This window comes from Pseudorca crassidens, chromosome 5, assembly GCF_039906515.1.
Source record: "Pseudorca crassidens isolate mPseCra1 chromosome 5, mPseCra1.hap1, whole genome shotgun sequence".
In the NCBI taxonomy this organism is placed as follows: domain Eukaryota; kingdom Metazoa; phylum Chordata; class Mammalia; order Artiodactyla; family Delphinidae; genus Pseudorca; species Pseudorca crassidens.
The window spans coordinates 65,486,714-65,509,484 of NC_090300.1; the positions used below are offsets into that span (position 1 = coordinate 65,486,714).

The following is a 22,771-nucleotide window of genomic DNA, read 5'->3' on the forward strand; positions in this document are numbered from 1 at the left end:
AAACATCTACAAACAATAAATGCTGGAGAGGTTATGGAGAAAAGGGAACCCTCTTGCACTGTTAGTGGAAATGTAAATTGATACAGCCACTATGGAGAACAGTATGGAGGTTAAAAACTAAAAATAGAACTACCATATGACCCAGCAATCCCACTACTGGGCATATACCCTGTTAAAACCATAATTCAAAAAGAGACAATGTTCATTGCAGCTCTATTTACAATAGCCATGACATGGAAGCAACCTAAGTGTCCACTGACAGATGAATGGATATAGAAGATGTGACACGTATATACAATGGAATATTACTCAGCCAGAAAAAGAAACCAAATTGAGTTATTTGTAATGAGGTGGATAGACCTAGTGTCTGTCATACAGAGTGAAGTAAGTCAGAAAGAGGAAAACAAATACTGTATGCTAACACATATATATGGAATCTTTAAAGAAAATGGTTCTGATGAACCTAGGGGCAGGACAGGAATAAAGACGCAGACATAGAGAACGGATTTGAGGTCACGGGTGAGGGGGGGAAGCTGGGATGAAGTGAGAGTGTAGCATTGACATATATACACTACCAAATGTAAAATAGATAGCTAATGGGAAGCAGCTTCATAGCGCAAGGAGATCAGCTTGGTGCTTTGTGACCACCTGGAAGGGTGGTAAAGGGAGGGTGGGAGGGAGACGCAGAGGGAGGGGATATGGGGATATATGTATACATATAGCTGATTCACTTTGTTATACAGCAGAAACTAACAACATTTTAAAGCAATTATACTCCAATGAAGATGTTAAAAGAAAAAAAAAGACACAGTTGCCCAATACTCACATAAGAAGAGATAAACAATCTGAATAGGCCCATATCTACTAAAGAAAGTGAATCAAACATTAATAAGCTTCTAAAACAGCAGCAAGGTTAGACGGTTTCACCTGCAAATTCTACCAAACATTTAAGGAGGAAATTACACCAATTCTCTGCAATCTACTTCAGAAAATAGAAGCAGGGGAAATACGTCCTAACACATTCTTTGAGCCCACCATTACCCTAATACCAATGCCAGATAAAGACATTATACACATTATAGAAAAAAGAAAACTACAGACCAATATCTCTCATGAACATAGATGTAAAATCCTCAATAAAGTTTTAGCAAATCAGGAGGGGTGATGTCAGCCTCATGGCAGCATCTCCTCTCCCCTTTGATTTACATCTAACTGGACATCCATAATCCAGAAAAAGTACCTCTACACAGCACACCAGGCTACCTGAGAGATCCATCCACCTTGCACCCGAATGTGGGTGGACTGGAACCTCAGAGGAAGCTGAGGACCCAGTACATTGGTGGCAGCAGGAGCAGCAGTGGGCCAGCATGCCATTTGGGCAATGGAGATGGAGGGTAAAAGTAGTGAGTGGGGGTCTCACTGGCCATGCATGCTGGAGCTGGAAGGACCCATTGCTCTCTCTGAGGAGAGGTTGCAGTGACAAAGAGGACAGAAAGGAAAAAGAAGAAGGCAAAGAGAACCTAAATGCCCAGCTACAGAGGAATGGATAATATACAATGGGATATTACTCAGCCATAAAATAATAATAATAATAATGCCATTTGCAGCAACATGGATGGACCTAGAGATTATCATACTAAGTGAAGTAAGTCAGACAAAGACAAATATCATATGATATCACTCATATGTAGAATCTAATTTTAAAATGATATAAATGAACTTATTTACAAAATAGAAACAGACTCACAGATTTCAAAAACAAACTTATGGTTACCAAAGGGGAAATGGCGGGGGGAGGGATAAATCAGGAGCTTGGGATGAATATACACACACTACTATATATAAGATAGATAACAATGAGGACCTACCATATAGCACAGGGAACTCTAGTCAATATTCTGTGATAACCCATATGAGAAAAGAATCTGAAAAAGAACGAACATATGTGTAACTGAATCACTTTGCTATACACCTGAAAGTAACACAACATTGTAAATCAACTATACTCCAATAAAATTAAAATAATAAAATAAAAAGACAGCAAAGAGAACTGAAAGGATGCATTTCCTGCTGTCTGCCCAGGATTCTGGCAAGAGGACTGCCCACAAACCTGAGACACCCCCCACGCACATTCAAGGATCCCCGTACCAGGCTGCAGGCACCCCAAAGCCCCAGGTGCCAAGCATATACCTCCCCCAGCTCTGCCATTGCCATTTTCCACCCTTTTATTTCTGCCAGCGTTTTTTTGTTTTGTTTTGTTTTTTGTTTTTTTAATGTGCACATTCCCAACCTCCTTAGTGGTGAGTCAGTTTTGGGAAGAGAAATCAAAAACTTGTGCTATAGTGCCACATTCTGAAAAAAAACAAAAGGAAGTTTCCTAATTACCAACCTGTTGAACTGTTAGAATCAAAGTAAACAAAGTTTTGATAAGAAAGGTGTTCTCTACTTCAGATGCAGTGGCAAAGGCACTTTTCATCAAATACTATTGAAAAAATCATGGTATTACAGTAGCACAAAAAGAAAATGACAGTTTTACAGGAACTGAACCCAAATATGTGGAATATTGTGATCTAACTGATAAAGAATTCAAAATAGTTGTTATGAAGAAATTCAACAAGCTACAAGATAACTCAGAAAGGTAATACAATGATCTACCAAAGGGACTGAAATTCTAAAAAAGAACAAAACAAATTCTGGGGCTCAAGAACTCAATAAATGAGATGAAGAATGCATTAAAAAGCATTGGAAATAGAGCAGGTCAGATGGAAGAAAGAATAAGTGAGCTCAAGGATAGCAATATAGAAGTTTCAGGTGGAAAAGGAGAGAGAACTAAGATTTTTTAAAAGTGAAGAAACCCCATGAGAATTTTCAGACTCCATTAGAAGAGCCAACATAAGATTTATGGGTATACCATAAGGAGAAGAGAGAGAGAAAGGAGCTGAGAGCATATTTAAGGAAATAATAGCTGAGACCTTCCTAACCTGGGGAAGGAACTGGATATACAGGTCCACGAAGCTAATAGAACACTTTATCTCAATGAAAAAGACCTTCTCCAAGAAACATTAAAACTGTCAAAAGTCAGTGATATAGAATTTTAAAAGCAGCCAGTGAAAAGGATAGCAACCTACAAAGGAACTCCTATTATGCAATCAGCAGATTTCTCAACAGGAATTCTACACACCAGGAGAGAGTGGGATGATATATTCAAAGTATTGAAAGATAAAAATTGTCAGTCAAGAATACCCTACCCAGATTGACACATACACACTACTATATATAAAATAGATAACTAATAAGGACCTACTGTATAGCACAGGGAACTCTACTTAATTCTCTGTAATGACCTATATGGGAAAAGAATCTAAAAAAGAGTGGATATATGTATAATTGATTCACTTTGCTGTATAGCAGAAACTATCACAACATTGTAAATCAACTATACTTCAATAAAAAAAAAAAAAAAACCCTATCCAGCAAAGTTATCCTTCAGATAGAAAGGAGAAATAAGAGCTTTCCCAGACAAACAAAACCTGAGGGAGTTTACCACCACTATACCTGCCTTAAAAGAAACGTTGATCAGAGCTCTTCAAGGTAAAATGAAAAGACAAAAGTACACAAAAGTGATTAAGGTGATAGTCAGAATTGGAAAACTGTAAATTTTTTAGAATAGTATATTAAAGGTTAAAAGCATAAAGGTTAAAAGAGGAAGAACATTTAAAATAACTATAGCTACTAAAACTCGGTAACAAAAATCACAGCATAAAAAGAGATAATTTGTGAAATCAAAAATACAAAAGGGGAAGAGTAAAAGGATGGAACATATTTAGACAAATGGAAATAAAGTGCTATCAGCAGGAAAAGGGCTATTGTATCTATGAGATGTTTTATGTAAACCTCATGGTAACCACAAAGCAAAAACTAGAGCAGAGACACAAACATATAAAAGAGTGAGCAAATCACCATGGAAAATTGCCAACTTACAAAAGTAGAAACAGAAGGAAAAAGAAACAATGAAGAGACAAAATAACCAGAAGGCAAAAGATAAAATGGCAGTAGTACATCCTTACATATCAATAATCTCCCTAAGTGTAAATGGATTGAATTCACCAATCATGAGGCACAGACTGTATGGATTGAAAAAAAAGACTCAACTGTATACTGCTTACAGGAGACTTATTTCAGCTCTAAAGACACTCATAGCCTTAAGGTAAAAGGATGGAAAAATATATTCTAAGCAAATGGAAACCAAAAGATGTTGAAACTATACTTATATGAAACAAAATAGACTTCAAGCCAAATGTGGTATCAAAAGTCAAAGAAGGTTATTATATACTGATAAAAGAGTCCATACGTCAAGAATATATAGCAATCATAAATATATATGCTCCCAACACCCAAGTAACCAAACATATTAAGCAAATACTAACACTTTAAGGGAGAAGTAGACAACAATACAATAATAGTAGGGAAGGTCAATATCCCACTCTCAGCAATGAATAAATTGTCCAGGCAGAAAATCAATAAGAAAATGTTGGAATTGAACCACACATTAGAATAAATTGACTTAACAGTCATATATATAACACTCTATGCAGCAGCAGCAGAATACACATTCTTTTCAGGTGCATGTGGAACATTCTCCAGAATAGATCATATAATAGAACACAAATCTTAGCAAATTTAAGAAAATTGAAATCATACCAGCTACCTTTTCTGACCAAAAGGGTATGAAACTAAAAATCAACAAAAAGAAAGAAAGAAGACCTACAAATATGTGGAAACTAAACAGCACAATGGGTCAAAGAAGAAATCAAAAGGGAAATGTAAAATTATCTCTGGGAATTCCCTGGTGGTCCAGTGGTTAGAACTTCGCACTTTCACTGCCAAGGGTGCAGGTTCAATCCCTGGTGGGGGAACTAAGATCCCACAAAACATGTGGGAGTGGAGCAGCCAAAAAAAACAAAAAACAAAAAACTCAAAACAAATGAAAATGGAAAATACAACCTATCAAATATGGTGGGATACAGCAAAAACAGAGAGGAAATTTTATAGCAATAAATACATATTAAGAAATTAGAGGGCTTCCCTGGTGGCACAGTGGTTAAGAACCCACCTGCCAACGCAGGGCACATGGTTTAGAGCCCTGGTCCAGGAAGATCCCACATGCCGCAGAGCAACTAAGCCCGTGTGCCACAACTACTGAGCCTGTGCTCTAGAGCCCGTGAGCCACAACTACTGAGCCCACACGCCACACCTACTGAAGCCCATGTGCCTAGAGCCCATGCACTGCAACAAGAGAAGCCACTGCAATGAGAAGCCTGTGCACCACAATGAAGAGTAGCCCCCGCTCGCCACAACTAGAGAAAGCCTGCACACAGCAACGAAGACCCAACGCAGCCAAAAATTTTAAAACTAAAATAATAAATTTATGTTAAAAAAAAAAAAGAAATTAGAGAGATCTCAAATAAATAACCTAACTTAAACGTACCAGAAAAAGAACAAATCAAGCCCAAAGTTAGCAGAAGGAAATAATACAGATTAGAGTGAAAGAAAACAAAATAGAGACCAGAAAAACAATAGAAAGAATAAGTAAAACTAAGGGCTGGTTCTCTGAAAAGATAACAAAAATTAACAAACCTTTAGCTAGACTAAGAAAAAAAAGACAAATAAAATTAGAAATGAAAGGAGATGTGACAGCTGATATTGCAGAGATACAGAGGATCACAAGACACTATTATGAACAATTATGTCCTACAAATTACATAATCTAGACAAAATAGATATATTTCTAGAAACACAAACCTACCAAGACTGAAGCAGGAAGAAACAGAAAATCTGAACAGACCAATAGTAAGTAAAGAGATTGAATCAGTAATCAACAAACTCCTAACACAGAAAACTCCAGGACCAAATGGCTTCTGGAGATTGCTACCAAACATTTAAAGAAGAATTAACACCAATCTTCCTCAAAATTTGAAAATATCAAGGAATAGAAACACTTCCAAACTCATTCTACAAAATCAGCATAACCTTGATAGCAAAACCAGATAAGGATAACAAAAGAAAAGATCAATAATTCTGATTGAAAAGAAAAAAAGCCCTTAACAGATTGAGTATAGAAGGAACTTAATTAAGGCCATATATGACAAACCCACAGCTAATATTATTATACCCAATGGAGAAAAATTGAAAACGTTTCCTCTAAGATCAGGAACAAGACAAGGATGCCCATTCTCACCACTTCTATTCAATATCATAATGGAATTACTATACTAGCTAGAGCAATTAAGCAAAACAAAGTAATGGGGCTTCCCTGGTGGTGCAGTGGTTGGGAGTCCCGCCTGCTGATGCAGGGGACATGGGTTCGTGCCCCGGTCCAGGAGGATCCCACATGCCATGGAGCAGCTAGGCCTGTAAGCCATGGCCACTAAGCCTGCGCGTCTGGAGCCTGTGCTCCGCAACGGGAGAGGCCACAACAGTGAGAGGACTGCGTACCGAAAAAAAAAAAAAAAGTAATGAAAGGCAGCCAAATCAGAAAGGAAGAAGTAAAATTGTCATCATTTGCTGATGATATGAGTTTACATATAGAAAATCCCAAAGAGTCAGTCAAAAAGTTGTTGATATTAACAATTTCAGTAAAGTGACAATACAAAATCAACATACAAAAATCAGTTGGATTCCTTTGCACTTATGATGAAACATCTAAAAAAGAAAGAAAACTATCTCATTTACAATAACATTGAAAAAAATAAAACACTTAGGAATAAAGTTAACCAAGGAAGATCTGTACAATGAAAAACTACAAGACTTTGCAAAAAGAAACAAATAGAAAGACATCCCATGTTCATGGATTGGAAGAATATTGTTAAAATGGCCATAACACCCAAATACATCTACAGATTTAATGCAATCCCCATCAAAATATCAACGATATTCTTTACAGAAATAGAAGAAATCATCCTAGAATTTATGTAAGACCACAAAAGACCCTAAATAGCCAAGCAATAATGAAAAAAAAAGAAAAAAGCCAGAGGTATCATGCTTCCAGGTTTCAAACTATATTACAAAGCCATAGTAATAAAAGAAGTATGCTATATATATACTGGCACAAAAAAAGACACATCAGGGCTTCCCTGGTGGCGCAGTGGTTGAGAGTCCGCCTGCCGATGCAGGGGACGCGGGTTCGTGCCCCGGTCCGGGACGATCCCACATGCCGCGGAGCGGCTGGGCCCGTGAGCCATGGCCGCTGAGCCTGCGCGTTCGGAGCCTGTGCTCCAAAACGGGAGAGGCCACAACAGTGAGAGGCCCGCGTACCGAAAAAAAAAAAAAAAAAAGACACATCAACCAATGGAACAGAATAGAGAGCCCAGAATTAAACCTCAGCATATATGGTCAAGTAGTATTCCACAAAGGAGCCAAGAACACCAAATGTGGAAAGGATAGTCTTTTCAACAAATGGTGCTGAGAAAACTAGAGAAACACACGTAGAGCAATGAAATTAGTCCCCTATCTCACATCACTCAAAAACAAACAAACAAATTTGAGGGACTTCCCTGGCAGTCGAATGGTTAAGACTTCGCACTTCTGGGACTTCCCTGGTGGTCCAGTGTGTAAGACTTCATGCTCCCAATGCAGGGGGCCTGGGTTTTTCCCCTGGTCAGGGAGCTAGATCCCAAATGCATGCTGCAACTAAGAGTCCACATGCCACAACTATGAAGTCTGCATGCTGCAACTAAAAGATCCCACATACTGCAACTAAACATCCCACGTGGCGCAACGAAGATCCCACGTGCCACAGCTAAGACCCAGAACAGCCTAAATAAATATTTAAAAAAAAAAAAAAAAGACTCCGTGCTTCCACTGCAGGTGGCACGTGTTTGATCCCTGGTCAGGGAACTAAGAACCCACATGCCATGTGGGCAAAATAATAATAATAAAAAACTCGAAATGGATCAAAGACTTAAACATCAGACTTGATACCATAAAACTCCTAGAAGAAAATGTAGAGAAGATGTTCATCAATATTTGTCTTGGCAATAATTTTCGGGATATGACAGCAAAAGCACAAACAATAAAAGCAAAAATCAACACATGGGACTACGTCTAACTCAAAATCTTCTGCACAGCAAAAAGAACAAAATGAAAAAATAACCTACAGAATGGGAGAAAAAAATTGCAAACCATATGTCAGATAAGGGGTTAATATCCAAAATATATAAAGGGATCATACAACTTAACAACAATAACAAAAATCACATATATATACAATGGAATATTACTCAGCCATAAAAAGAAACGAAATTGAGTTATTTGTAGTGAGGTGGATGGACCTAGAGTCTCATACAGAGTGAAGTAAGTCAGAAAGAGAAAAACATATACCATATGCTAACACATATATATGGAATCTAAAAAAAAAAAAAAAGTTCTGAAGAACCTAGGGGCAGGACAGGAATAAAGACACAAACATAGAGAATGGGGGCTTCCCTGGTGGCGCAGTGGTTGAGAGTCCGCCTGCCGATGCAGGGGACACGGGTTCATGCCCTGGTCCAGGAAGATCCCACATGCTGCAGAGCAGCTAGGCCCGTGAGCCATGGCCACTGAGTCTACACGTCCGGAGCCTGTGCTCCGCAACAGGAGAAGGCCACAACAGTGAGAGGCCCACGTACCGCAAAAAAAAAAAAAAAAAAAAAAAAAAAAAAAAAACACATAGAGAATGGACTTGAGGACACGGGGAGGGGGAAGGGTAAGCTGGGACAAAGTGAGAGAGTAACATTGACATATATACACTACCAAATGTAAAACAGATAGCTAGTGGAAAGCAATTGCATTGTATGGGGAGATCAGCTTGGTGCTTTCTGACCACCTAGAAGGGTGGGATAGGGAGGGTGGAACAGGGAGGGTGGGAGATGCAAGAGGGAGGGGATATGGGGATATATGTATACATATACCTGATTCACTTTGTTATACAGCAGAAACTAACACAATATTGTAAAGCAATTATACTCCAATAAAGATGTTAAAAAAGTAACAAAAATCTAATTAACAAATGGGCAGAATTAAATACACATTTTTCCAAATAGGACATCAAAATAGTCAACAAGCACATGAAAATATGTTTAACGTCACTAGTCATCAGGGAAATGGAAATCAAAACCACAGTAAGATATCATGTCACACGTCAGAATAGCTATCATCAAGTAGACAAGAGAAAGGTGCTAGTGAGGGTGTGGTAAGAAGGAAACCCTAATACATTGTTGATGGGGATGTAAATAGGTCCAACCACTATGGAAAACAGTATGGAGTTTCCTTAAAAAATTAAAAATAGATCTAACATTTGATCCAGCAATTCCACTTCTTGGTATATACCCAAAGGAAATGAAAACAGGATTCTGACAAGAAAAATGCACTTCCTTGTTAAATGCAGCATCATTCACAATAGCAAAGATATGGAAAAACCCCAAATGCACATCAATGGATGAATGGATAAAAAAAGATATGGTACATATACACAATGGAATATTATTCAGCCATGAGAAAGGATATCCTGCCACTTGCAACAACTTCAACGGATCTTGAGCTTATTGTGCTAAGTGAGATAAGTCAGACAGAGGAAGACAAGTATTATACAATATCACTTATACATAGAATCTAAAAAAGTCAAACCTGTTTTTTAAGAAAAAGAGTAAAATGGTAGTTATTAGGGGATTGGGGGACAGCGGGATAAGATTGATGGTGTTTAAGGATACAAGCTTGTAGCACGTAGTCATAAGCCAAAGAGATCTAACGCACAGTATAATGAACATAGATAATAATATTGTACTAAAATTATGTAATGTGATAAATCACTATAACAATTATATTACAATATATAAATGTATCAAAGTAACACTGTGCACCTTAAATTTACACGTTATATGTCAAATTTGTTCAAATAAGTTTATAAAAATGGTAAAACAAATATGTATGTGTGTACGTGTGTATATATATATATATAAAATCAGTAAATCAAATCCAATTTACCCCAGGTATGCAAGGCTCATTCAACATTTGAAAATCAATTAATGAAGTCAAAGGCCATTATGCTGTACACCTTCAACTTATATAGTGTTCTATGTAAATTATATCTTAATAAAACTGAAAGAAAAAAACCAATTAATGTCACATCAACAGGCTAGGGAATTCCCTGGCAGTTCAGTAGTTAGGACTCGTGCTTCCACTGCAGGGGGCACGGATTTGATCCCTGGTCAGGGAACTAAGATCCTGAAAGCTGTGCCTCACACCCAAAAAAATAAAAAACAAACAAAAAAGGCTAAAGAAGAAAAATTACATGATCCTATCAACAGATGCAGAAAAAGCACTTGACAAAATCCAACACCCAGTAAACTAGGAATAGAGAGGAATTTCCTCAGCTTGATAAAGAATATCTACAAAAACCTACAGCTAACATACTTAACAGTGCAAAATCAAAGCTTTCCTACTAAGATCAGGTACAAGACAAAGATATCTCCTCCCACTACTCCTTTCAACATTACACTGGAAGTTCCAGGTAATGCAACAAGACAAGAAAAAAATAAGACTGCCTTTGTTCACAGACGACATGATCATCTATGAAGAAAATCCAAAAGAATTGACAAAAAAAAAAAAAAAAAAACCAACTCCTGGAACTAATAATTGATTATAACAACTTTGTAGGTTGAAGGTTAACATACAAAAGTCAACCACTTTTTTATTTACCAGCAATGAGCAAGTGAGACTTGAAATTAAAAACACAATACCATTTACATTAGGACCTCAAAAATAATATTAGGTGTAAATCTAACAAAATATGCATACAATCTGTATGAGGATCTAATGAATGATATCAAAGATCTAAATAGAGTTATTCTATGTTCATGGATAGGAACACTCAATATTGTCAAGATTTCAGTTCTTCCTAAATTGATCTATACATTCAATGTAATCCCAGTCGAAATTCCACCAAGTGCACTATAGAATGTGTAGCATGTAACAGCTATAGAATTAGTATTCTACAGTTGCTGAATATGTTCTATAAACATCAATTAGTTGTGATTTTCAAATCTATATTCATACGTGTGTGTGTATACGTGTGTGTGTGTGTGTGTGGCTTTTGATCAAGTCTATCAATTACTAAATGAGTAGTAAAATCTCCAACAGTAATTGTGGATTTTCCCATTTCTGTCATTTTTTGCTTCATACATTTTGAAGGTACATTAGGTACATACACATTTAGGATTACATTTTGATGAAATTGATCCTTTTATCAATGTGAAATGTCCTTTTTTTATACCTTATATTAACACAGCCACACTACTTTTCTTATGCTTGTTTACATAGTACATCTTTTTCTATCCTTTTACTTCTAGCCCATCTGTGTCTTTATATTTAAAGCATGACTCTTGTATAAAGCCTCTACTTGGGCCTTGCTTTTTATCTGTTCCAACAGCCTCTTTTAATTGGAATGTTCAAGCCCATTGATGTTCAATATGATTACTGATATATTTGTATTTAAACTTTCCATCTTGCTCTTTCTTCTCTATTCCATCTCTTCTTGTGCCTTTCTTATTCCTTTTCTGCCTTCATTTGGATTACTTTTTAGCATTCAATCTCCTATTTTGGCTTTTTGCTTATACCTGTTTTCAGTGGTAACTCCTATGATTTATAATATGTCATCCTTACATTGAACCAGTCTGTATTTATTATACCACTTCATTTATAAGAATCTTCCAACAGTAAAATTCCATTTATTCCTCATCCAATCCTTTGTACTATTGTCATGTATTTTACTTTTACATCTTATAAGCCCAACTAAACACTTTTTGCTTTAAACAGTATTAAAGAAATAAAAAATTTTAAGCATTTTATATTTATCTAATTTTACCATTTCCAACATGCTTCATTATTTCCAGGTCTGTACCTTCTCAAAGACTAACAAGTATCACTAGATTGTGATTTTTATATGGTACATTTTCCAATATTTTAAATTTCTTGTTAGTAAAAATGTAATATTAATTGTGGATTCACAGTGGTGGCATAAGAAGGATAATTAAGAATGAGAATAATAGAATGAACTGGCCTGCACAAAGTAGAGTGGACTAAGGTGCCAGTTCATAAAGCAAAATCTTTTGTAAGAACTTTAATATAAAAAATTTTAACAGAATTTACAGTATAAGTTGTATTTTTTAGTGTCCATCGCCTGAGAAAAGACACATGTAAGGATGTAAAGACCCCTTGCACGAGCAAAGGTACACCAGAGGTACAACCTGTAGTAGAACTACCCTACCTGGCATTTAAAAATATGTGTGCAATTTAGACCATCACATGGCGGGGGGGCAGTTTTTTATTCCCTGTGGTAAAATGTACAGCTCTGATGCAGAATTGTCCTACCCAAAAATGCTCATAGCACCCAGATTGGAGGCACTAAAACTATCTGGCTATACTTTGGGGCATCACTTATTTTTACTTGTTTGAGAGAATAAGAAACATTCATGTCTAACAACAGAATACTTGATCCCCCCCCATTTCTAATCTAACTGTTTCCCATTATGATAAATGACACCATCATCCACACAACTGTTCCAACTAGACATATTTCCTTCCCTCCCCCCAACATACAATCCATCATTAAATTATTTGATGCCACTTTTAAAATATATCCCTAGTCTGCCAACCTCTCTTCTATCACTGTCACACTAGTTCAAAGGAACATCACCTCTAGTCTAGACAGCAACCTCCTAACTCCCTGGAAACCATTCTCCACACAGCAGCCAGTCATGTTTTAAAAGCAAAACTCAAAAATTTTTTCTTCCCTGTTTTAAAATCTCCAAAGGTGTCTCATTGCACTTAGGAAGTCAGACTCCTTGTGTTAGTTCACAAAATCATACGTGATGTGCCTCCTGCCTGCCTCTTCTCATCTCATGGCACTCTGCTCCTCAGCCACTGTGCCACCTCACTGCCTTACCTTCCATTCCTCAAACTTGCCAAGTTCATTCGTGACTCAGGGACTTTGAACTACTGTTCTCTGCTAGATCTAAATCACATGGGTGGCTCCTTTTCTTTTGGAGCTCTGGCCCTGCTGAACCAATTCAGAATCTCCAGAAGTAGGACTAAGGTGGTTACCTTAAAAATAAGTAAACTAAAAAACTTAGATACACTAAAGTTTGTGAACCAGTGAGCTAAATTTTCTCTTCCTCATGTCTCTAAGCAAGTTACAGATTTGTTAATGAGCCTGGAAGTAAAAAGTACCTGAGGATCCAATTCAATAATTTTTCTTGTTTCCCTTCGAAAACTTTCACATTCAGTGCATGTAGTAGTTAGATACGGCCATACTGCTGCAACAGACACCCAACAATAATAAAGAGACTTAAAGAGGTATAACATTTAGTGATTACATTCTGTGGAGAGTTCCAGTAGGAATTATACAACATGACAAAGTGGGAGTTATTCCTGGAATGCAAGGACGGTTCAACACATGAAAATCAATCATTCTAATATACCACATTAACAGAGTGAAGGACAAAAACCACATTATCATATTAATTGATGCAGAAAAGCATTTGATAAGACTCAACACCCTTTCCTGACACCCCCCCCCCCGCAAGAAAAAATCAACAAATCAGGAATAGAAGGAAACTACCTTAGCATAATAAAGACCATATAGGAAAATCCCACTGCTAACATTATAGTGCAATGGTAAAAGAGGCAAAACTTTTCCTCTAAGATCAGGAACAAGACAAGGATGCCCACTCTTGCCACTTCTATTCTACATGTTTTTTGAAGTCCTAGTCAGAGCAATTAGGAAAGAAGAAGAATTAAAAATCATTGAAATTGGAAAGAAGAAAAATTATGTTTGCAGATATTATCTTTCATGTTGAAAATCCAAGATTCCATACACATACACACAAACCCTTATTTTGTTTTAATATAAAGCAAAATAAAAGAAGAAATCTAAAGCGAGAAATAGACAGCAATCTAATAATAGTAGGGGACTTCAATATCCCATTTTCATCAATCATCCAGACAGAAATCATCCAGACAGAAAATCAATATAGACACATTGGACTTAATAACATAAGGCCAAATGCTTAATATCTAGAATATCAAAAGAACTCCTACAACTCAACACCAAAAAAATCAAATAACCCAATTCAAAAATGGGCAAAAGACTTGAATAGTCATCTTTCCAAAGATGATATACAAATGACCAACAAGCATGTGAAAAGATGCTCAAAATCACTAACCAGAGAAATGCAATTCAAAACCACAATGAGATATTACCTCATATCCATTAGGATGTCTAGTATAAAAAAAAAAAAAAAGGAAGGAAGGGAGGGAGGGAGGGAGGAAATAAAGTAATGATGAAGATGTGGAGAAACTGGAACCCTTGTGCACTGTTGGTAGGATTGTAAAATGGTGTGACTGCTGTGGAAAACAGTATAGAAGTTCCACAAAAAATTTAAACTAGAACTGCCATAGGATCCAGCAATAGCACTTCTGGGTATGTAACCTAAAGAACTGAAAGGATCTCAAAGAGATACTTGCACATGTATGTTCACAGCAGCACTGTTCACAATAGCCAAATGTCCACTGACAGATAAATGGATAAGCAAAATAAAATGTGATATATACTTACAATGGAATATTATTCAGCCTTTAAAAGGAATGAATTCCTGTCACATTCTGCAACAAGGGTGAAGCTTGAGGACATTATGCTAAGTGAAACAAGCCAATCACAAAAAAGATAAATACTGTGTGATTTCATTTACATGAAGTACCTAAAATAATCAAATTCATAGACACACAAAGTAAGATAGTGGTTACCAGGGGCTGGAATATGAATATGTTTTCAAGTCTATTTGTAGGAGTGGAATTGCTGAGTCATATGTTAACTCTATGTTTAACTTTTTGAGGAACAGCCAAACTGTGTTCCACAGCTGCTGCACCATGTTACATTCCCACCAATGTACAAGGGTTCTTATTCATCTACATGCTCTTCAACACTTGTCCATTTTTATTAAAGTAATCCTTGAAGGTGTGAAATGATAACTCACTGTGGTTTTGATTTTCATTTCCCTAATGACTAATGAGGTTGAGCATTTTTTCATGTGCTCATTAGCCATTTGTATATACGTTTTGGAGAAAGGTCTATTCAAATACTTTGCTCATTTGTAAATTGTGTTGTCTTTCTATTCTTAAGTTGTAAGAGTTCTTTATATATTCTGGATACAAGTCCCGTTATATTTTAAAGTTAAGGGAATGTCTGTTGATACAATTATTGTGGCTTTCTAGACCACACTTCATTAACTTCCAAAATATTTTCAAGTTAACAGTATTTTTTGATTAAGTACATCAAATGTCACCTTAAATATAATTGCATAGAAGTTTAAAAATTTAAAGCAACCACTGCATTTTCAAACAAATGAATTCCGAGCTGAGGAGAGGCAGGTACGGGGATCCATAAGTTAAAAGAAATTCAGAGATATATGCAACATATGGACCTTATTTGAAACCTGACTTGAACTGGAAAATTAATTATGAGATAATTTTAAACGCTAACTGAATAATTACTAATAAATTGTTAACATTTAAGTGTGATAACAGTATTGTGGTTATCTTTAAGAGCTTTTTCTTTCAGACATACATAACTGAAATATTTACAAATGAAACTATTTGCTACCTGGGATTTGCTTCAAAATAAATCAGGGTTGGGAAGATGGGTGGCATACAGATAAATCAAGATCGGCCATGAATTGATTACGTGGAAGTAAGTTCATCATACTATTTTGTATATTCTGAAATTTAGCATTAAAAATAAAATAAACACTACACCAATGTCCACTACGTATTAAGAGCACAGGTGGCTGGCAGCAACTAAACAGAATCAACTAAAGTTTTACAAACTTAAGAAATTAATTTCTCAAAGCAAAAGAGCTCTGAGAAAATTAATAATGAGACTGACATATCTGTACAAATTACGTATACAACGTTTTAAGTATTACCACCAGTCACAGGCTAACTGGGTAGTTATATCAATCACCGTACACACAATAGCACAAAGCAACAGCCATCAGCATCACTCTTTACCTACACAGTTTATCTCCTCACCAGAGTTCACTAAGGGACTGGAACTCCCACTGGAAGGGTATAACAACTACCCTCACTGGTTACAGAAAATACTGCCTTCAAGTAAGTGTAAGTACATTTCAAGTAATTTTACAGCAATCTCTCAGACCACCTTATGTTGGGTTGGCCAAAACATTCATTGGGGATTTTCCATTACATCGTATGGGAAACCTAAACGAACGTTTTGGCCAACCCAATACTTACCCAAATTGCACATCCTACAGACATGTCAATTAGGATAGCTAGATATATATATAACTTGCACACTTAAGATACATATCCACCAGAATGACAATAATAATAGTAATAATAATAAACATTCACAAGGATTTACAGAAGCTGCAACCCTTATGCATTGTGATAGGAATATTTTTAAATGGTACAGCCACTTTGGAAAACAGTTTGGCAGTTTAGAAAGTCAAACGAAATTTCCAAACAACCCGACAATTACACTCCTAGGAATCTACCTAAAAGAAATTAAAATATATGTCCACACAATGACAAATAACGGGGAATGCTCACAGAGTTACTATTCATAACCAAAAATGTAAACAATCCAAATGTCCGACTGGTGAATGAATAAACAAAATGTAGTATATCCATACAATGCAATACTATATAGCAACTAAAAGAACTAAAGTACAGGTATACGCTATAACACGGACGAACCTCAGAAACATTATGCCAAGGGAAAGAAGCCAGATACAAAAGTCTTCAAATTGTATGGTTCTATTCACAGGTAATTTCTAGACAGGGAAAATTTATAGAAACAGATTAGTGTGGCTGCCTGGGGCTTGGGGTAGGAACAGAAACTAACTGCAAAGGACCAGGAGGGCAACTTTTATGGGCTGATGGAAATTTTCTAAAACTGGATTGTGATGATGGTTTTGCAACTCCATGAATTTACTAAAACCACTGAATTATACACTTACAATGGGTGGATTTTACGGTGTGTAAATTATAGCTCAATAAAGTTGTTGTTGAGTACCATCACAATAAAGTCTTAAGAATGACTATTTTAAAGCTCTGGCTTTCATTTCATATAATTTCAATATATTTAATTCTAACATACTCTCAGGATTAAGAATATTGAAAACTAAACTAGCTATTTTCAAAGGATTCCAAGTACACACATCTCTAAACCTTACTGATCAAATATTGCTCTTTAAGCTCTGTGTCATGTAACTATGTGATAAAAATCACTGTCTAGAGCTTTCCTTAGTATTTCCCCTTAGCCATTTTGTTTTCCCCTAAACTTATGCCCTACAGTGTTCGTTTCCGTAAAAATCTCATTTGGCACCGCTCAAGTTTTCCGTTAGATCCAATGTTTTCTTAAAATATTTCATAACCTGAAATAAAAATTTAAGTAGTTATATTAAACATCTACCTAAATACATATATACATTCTAAATATAAAATGAATATTATCCTTTTCTTCTTTGCTTTGTTCATTAAGTTACTCACATGCTGCCGTCTGTTAAGTTTCCAAACTTTGAAACAATGAAGTTTCAAATCAAGCTTTGTTTTCACTATTTTGGTTAAAAATTGTTTGTTTTAAACTTATTTGATGGATTCCGACTCCATCTCTTCCCATTCCACTGAAAAATCTGCCAAAGAGGTTATGTTCCCTATAAGCCAGTCATTAAAACAAACATTGTTTTAACCAAACATTTTTTCCCCAAACCAAATCTCATATGAAACGCCAATAACCTACAAGAGATAAAATAGAAAGCTTCCAACCTCATAAATACAGCAGCCTCAAGGTATGGCTTGAAAATAAATGCTTTAAGTTACAAGCTACACTGACTTCTGCACAGCACAAATACAGAAAAGGTAAGCTGAAAATACATAAGCAATACTTTTAAGAAAAACTTGGATATACTTGATTAAAAATATATTAGGAACTCAATTTTTAAAATGGATTAATTATAAAACGATTCCCCAAATAATCTGTCTTTAAAACTCCATAAATGAAGACATTACTTTTTGGGAATTCCATCTACTACAAAGGCTGTGCACATTTTATCATAATTTCCTTATTATGACAGATTAAAAAAAGACCAACAGAAGAGAAGTCAAAAGCCACATTAACACAAAACACTGAGCCTAGTGGAAAAGTGTCAAATAAATGAGTTTGTCAGTAAGAAATGCCAGTTACCCAACAGGCAGTAAAGAAAATAGATGGCAAGAATGCTCTGGTAAAACCATTTATGTAACTGTATTATGAATTAAGGAAAAAAAAAAAAAAAACAGGACTATCTGCCTCCAGAATCAGGTACAAATCAAGCAAATATTCAACCAAAATAGGGACAAATAGGGTAAACCTGGAAAAGGGGATTTGTACTATTAGGAATTTTCTAATTTATCAACTACAAAATATAAACCCCTTCCCCTTCAGAAATCAAAGGTAAAGGTATCATGATATATAACTTCACCACATTTTTATAAAATAAAAATAGAAATTATTGCTATATGATTGTAAAAATGGAGGCAAGTAAAGAGTTCAGAAATATACTCGTTTATAATCAATTAAATGATGAGCCATAATTTGAACCCTAATTATCACATTATGTAGAAATCACAATTCAGGTATTGCGTCCTCAGATATTAAGTTATATGTTAAATAGTTCACATTTTAAAAACATTTTATCATTACATTATCAAATTTGATAAAATCTTATCAAAACATCTATGTATGCAATATAAATCATATTGTTAAAAGTATAAAGTAACATTTAAAGAAAACTGCTGAGGTGTCAAGTAAGTATTTTCTATTAAATATACACAATTTAACATTTAGAACTCCATAAATTAATTCCTTCTAAAAGTTGATTCAGGTTTACAAAGGCATACTTCGTGAACTATAATAAATTTCCCCAGCACCACTTTCCTTTTTTTATTCCAAAATTCTTTCATTAGGTTTAACTTTCTTCTGTCATTCATACGTAAAAGTTACAGAAGGTTTACAATACGTAGTCTTCATTGTAACATGTTTTTAAAAATCTAAGCAAAGTGCACATTAAACTGGCTACAACTACTCAAACCTCTTGATTATCGTCAAATAAAAAATAGATGAATACTTCATTCACTTAAATCTTTCTGAGGAAAAAAAATAGTATACCTTGCTTAAATAAGAATTCCCCAGTAAGCATATTATATAAAAGATTTCCCATGTTATTTTATTAAGTTTTCTTTCTCTCATTAAAACTTTTTAAAAGTCTAATGAAGAACACATACTTACAAAGCCGTATTACACAACTACAGTACTGTTAATTAAATAAAGCAGCCCAGTATAGTTGTAAACATTTTAAATGTAGTAAACAAGACTTGGCATGTCTTTTCTCCCCAAAACTTGCCATTATAATGCTCTTTCCATAAATAATTATCCTTTCTGGAAAAGTTTTCTGGTATATTTTAGTCTTTAAAAGTATTACACTGAAATAATATGTGAAAAGATTTAGTCATGGCAATTTCACTGAAGCTTTTATTGCCTCTGTTGGTAATATGACAGGGATGTAAGAAACACAATTGAACTTACAGAGATATGCAGATGATAGTCACTAAAGATAATCTTGATCTCAAGTATTTTTATATGTGGGCACTTCTAATTTTATACACTTTACTATTTAAAAAGCATTACATTGTAAAATGTGTACCTGTTTTGACATTTGGCAAAAAGGAAACTGTACCTGTGGTTCAGTTTAAAACAAAGAATCAGCATGGGGAGTTTACCAGAATGAAGACTGAAACACTAATGAATTAAAGCAATTCAAGTTGTGTGTGTGTGTGTGTGTGTGCGTGTGTGTGTGAGCATGTGTGTCTCTTTCAACCTGTCAATCTCTCTCTTTCACACACACGCACACACACACGGCCATTATGTGTAAGCATTTTTTAGTACAAAATATTCCCTGTAACCAGACATGTATCCTCAGAATAACCACACCACATTAAATCAGTCTTCTCTTTTCAGCCCTAGTAATAGTATTGTTTAATTCTAAGATGCCATCATAGAGTTAACAACCTTAACTTTTATGCTACATGATTATATTCAAAGCTTTATGTATTTTTCTGTTTATAATTACATAGTAATTATAAATGTTTAGTACCAAACTGATGACAAACACTATTTTGTTGAAAAGGTCTTGCATTTAAAAGGAAAAGTCTGTAAAACCCAAGGCACTAGGCCACGAATCAATATCAGACTTTTATGAAAAACAATTTATATTGGGGAAAAAAAGCTAATCGGATCTCATTTCAAAACACAGCATACCGGAATTAATTAATCAATTCAAAAACAATACCATAACTCAAAATCTTCAAGACAGGAAACAAAATAGTACATTTATATATATATATCTTTTAAAAATTTTTCATAATTGAAGTTCCTCTTAATATTTACAAATATGAAATCAGGAAATACTGAAAGCAGCAGGATTCTTCTTTTTTCTTTTTTTAATAACCAATTCCAGTAACCTGAATAGAAATTTTCAAAATTTTCTTTTGATAGAATCATATTCTTGAATTAAAGTTATGATTAGAATATTAATATCTATGGGGAAAGCTTTCTAGTCAATTTCAAAATCGTAAATAAAAAGTAGTTTTAATATATCATTGTTTCTTAAAATCATTTCCGCATATACCTTATAATGTACTGCTATTCTGAAGTACATACCTTTGATAATTTCAACATTAGAACTTAGAGTGCCTGGATACACCAAGCAAAATCTACTCCTGCTAAAAACCAGTCATCCAATATCAGAAATTTTACATTTTTTAACCTGCCTTATAGAAATGTTTAAGAAAGCAATAAACCCTTCTTCACAGGTCAAGAAGTGAACAAAGAAATGAGCATTTTCAGCATGAAAGCAGTTCATGGGTCTTGTAATGAAGGGAAAAAAAAGAAACATACAAGACAGAGTGCTGCTTTGATGTGAAAACTGAGCTAATCTGAGTGAAACAAAGAACAGTAAAAATTAAATAATTTACGAAAATAGAAGCCAGATTGGTACTTTGCATCAAGTGCATGCCTGCTTGAAAATCTTTGCTCCTGAAATATTTGGCAACCACAGTGATTAGCAGTTAAAGCAACTTCAACAAAATAAGAAGTCATCAAAAATGGACTATTTGTCTGAAAGAGCAGTACCTATAAGAATTGAACTTTATGGCTCATTACAACCATTTTCAAAATTTAATTCCTACTATCTTCTTATAAATTAAGAGCATTTCATTTGTGTTCCATAGTGCGCTGACCAAAAAAACCCCCAAAAACAAAAATAAACCCTCATGCCTAAATTTAGAATATTGTATTATGTAGCAATCTAAAACATTCAAAACAAATTAAATAGTTTAACTTACTCGACAGGCATATCAGCGTTTCAAAATCATAATGAAATCCAATTATGGAGTGCATAATGTAGACAGGAGTAGAATCTAACATTATGCAGATGTTTTTCTAAATAAAACCCCCTGTAAGACAACTATATATAAACATGGGTAAGATAAGTGCAGACTAGATCTGTGGAACCTTCTGAAATCGAGGGTCTAAAACACAGTAAAATTTTGGGTAGGCACACCAAGTTACCCTAAAAATTTTTCACGTTGGTTATTTTGACTTTTTTTTCAACAGATACTCTACTCACGTTAACAATACATGTGATTTGCCAGGAAAAAAAAAAATCCCCCCATACCAAAACACCATTCCAGATCTGGTACACTTAAATATATCACTCTCACTGGAAGTGCTATCAGCATAGTCTTTGCAACTAGCCCAAAGCATATATTTAAGAAGTTTTTATAAATTGTGATGTTCACATGTTTAATTCTTATGCCAAACTGTTTTCTGATGAAGACAGCATTGTGCTTTATGCAAGAATGGAAACTTCAAAATAATCACCATAAAGCTTCTAAGACTTATGGGAGAATAAACTAGGATGGTCCACAGATATAAGATGAAATCCACAATGTTGGAATAATAAATGTTTAGAGCGGCCCAGACTAGAAGACAAGCCCAAACCACCATTAGAAGAATGAAATACGATATGGTCCAAGATGTATCCTTAAAGTTTTGTCTCAACCCTCAGTCTGAATTGTGAGGATTGATCTTCAGTTCAGTCCAGCCAGCAGAAATTGACTGTGCAATTTTCCATTGTATTTATTGTACAGACTATGTACATTCTAGAAGGTTCCTTTAGTGCTACACTGTTGTACTTTTTGTCCCAGCAATTTGAGGGCGTGCAAATTCCACAAAGTCATCAATAAGAACAGGCCATGCTCCTGTGGGGGGGGGGGGGGGGGGCGGGGATGGGAGAAAGGAAAGAAAGAAAAGCAGAAATAAGGCTAACATTTTAATAGAATCCTTTATTTTTTTAAAATATCTTCCCCATAATTGTTAAAGTATGTCATTATAAGTATTCCCACTGATAGGACTTCCAAATTTCTAGCTCTTTAGAGTTTCTACCTAGAGTATTCCTTTCTCTCTTCTCTATTATTCCAATACTTGATAATTCCTTGAATGATAAAAAAATAACCCTTCTGGTAACTAATAATATTATGGTTTTCTGAAGGCCACTGAAGCCAGGCCACTGAAGTAATTTGGTCAAATCTGACCTTGATATGATGACATGCTGCCAGT

The 22,771-nt window shown here is 35.2% G+C and overlaps 1 protein-coding gene across 1 annotated transcript in view; it reads right to left on the bottom strand.

The window, feature by feature from the left end:
• Nucleotides 1-13,381: 13,381 nt before the first annotated feature.
• Nucleotides 13,382-22,771, bottom strand: part of DCUN1D1 (defective in cullin neddylation 1 domain containing 1) — a 37,082-nt gene continuing 27,692 nt past the window's right edge. Inside the window, exon 7 of the mRNA XM_067738167.1 lies at nt 13,382-22,413. Coding sequence (XP_067594268.1) covers nt 22,334-22,413 — 80 coding nt within the window. The 3' untranslated portion in view covers nt 13,382-22,333. The remainder of the gene's footprint in view (nt 22,414-22,771) is intronic.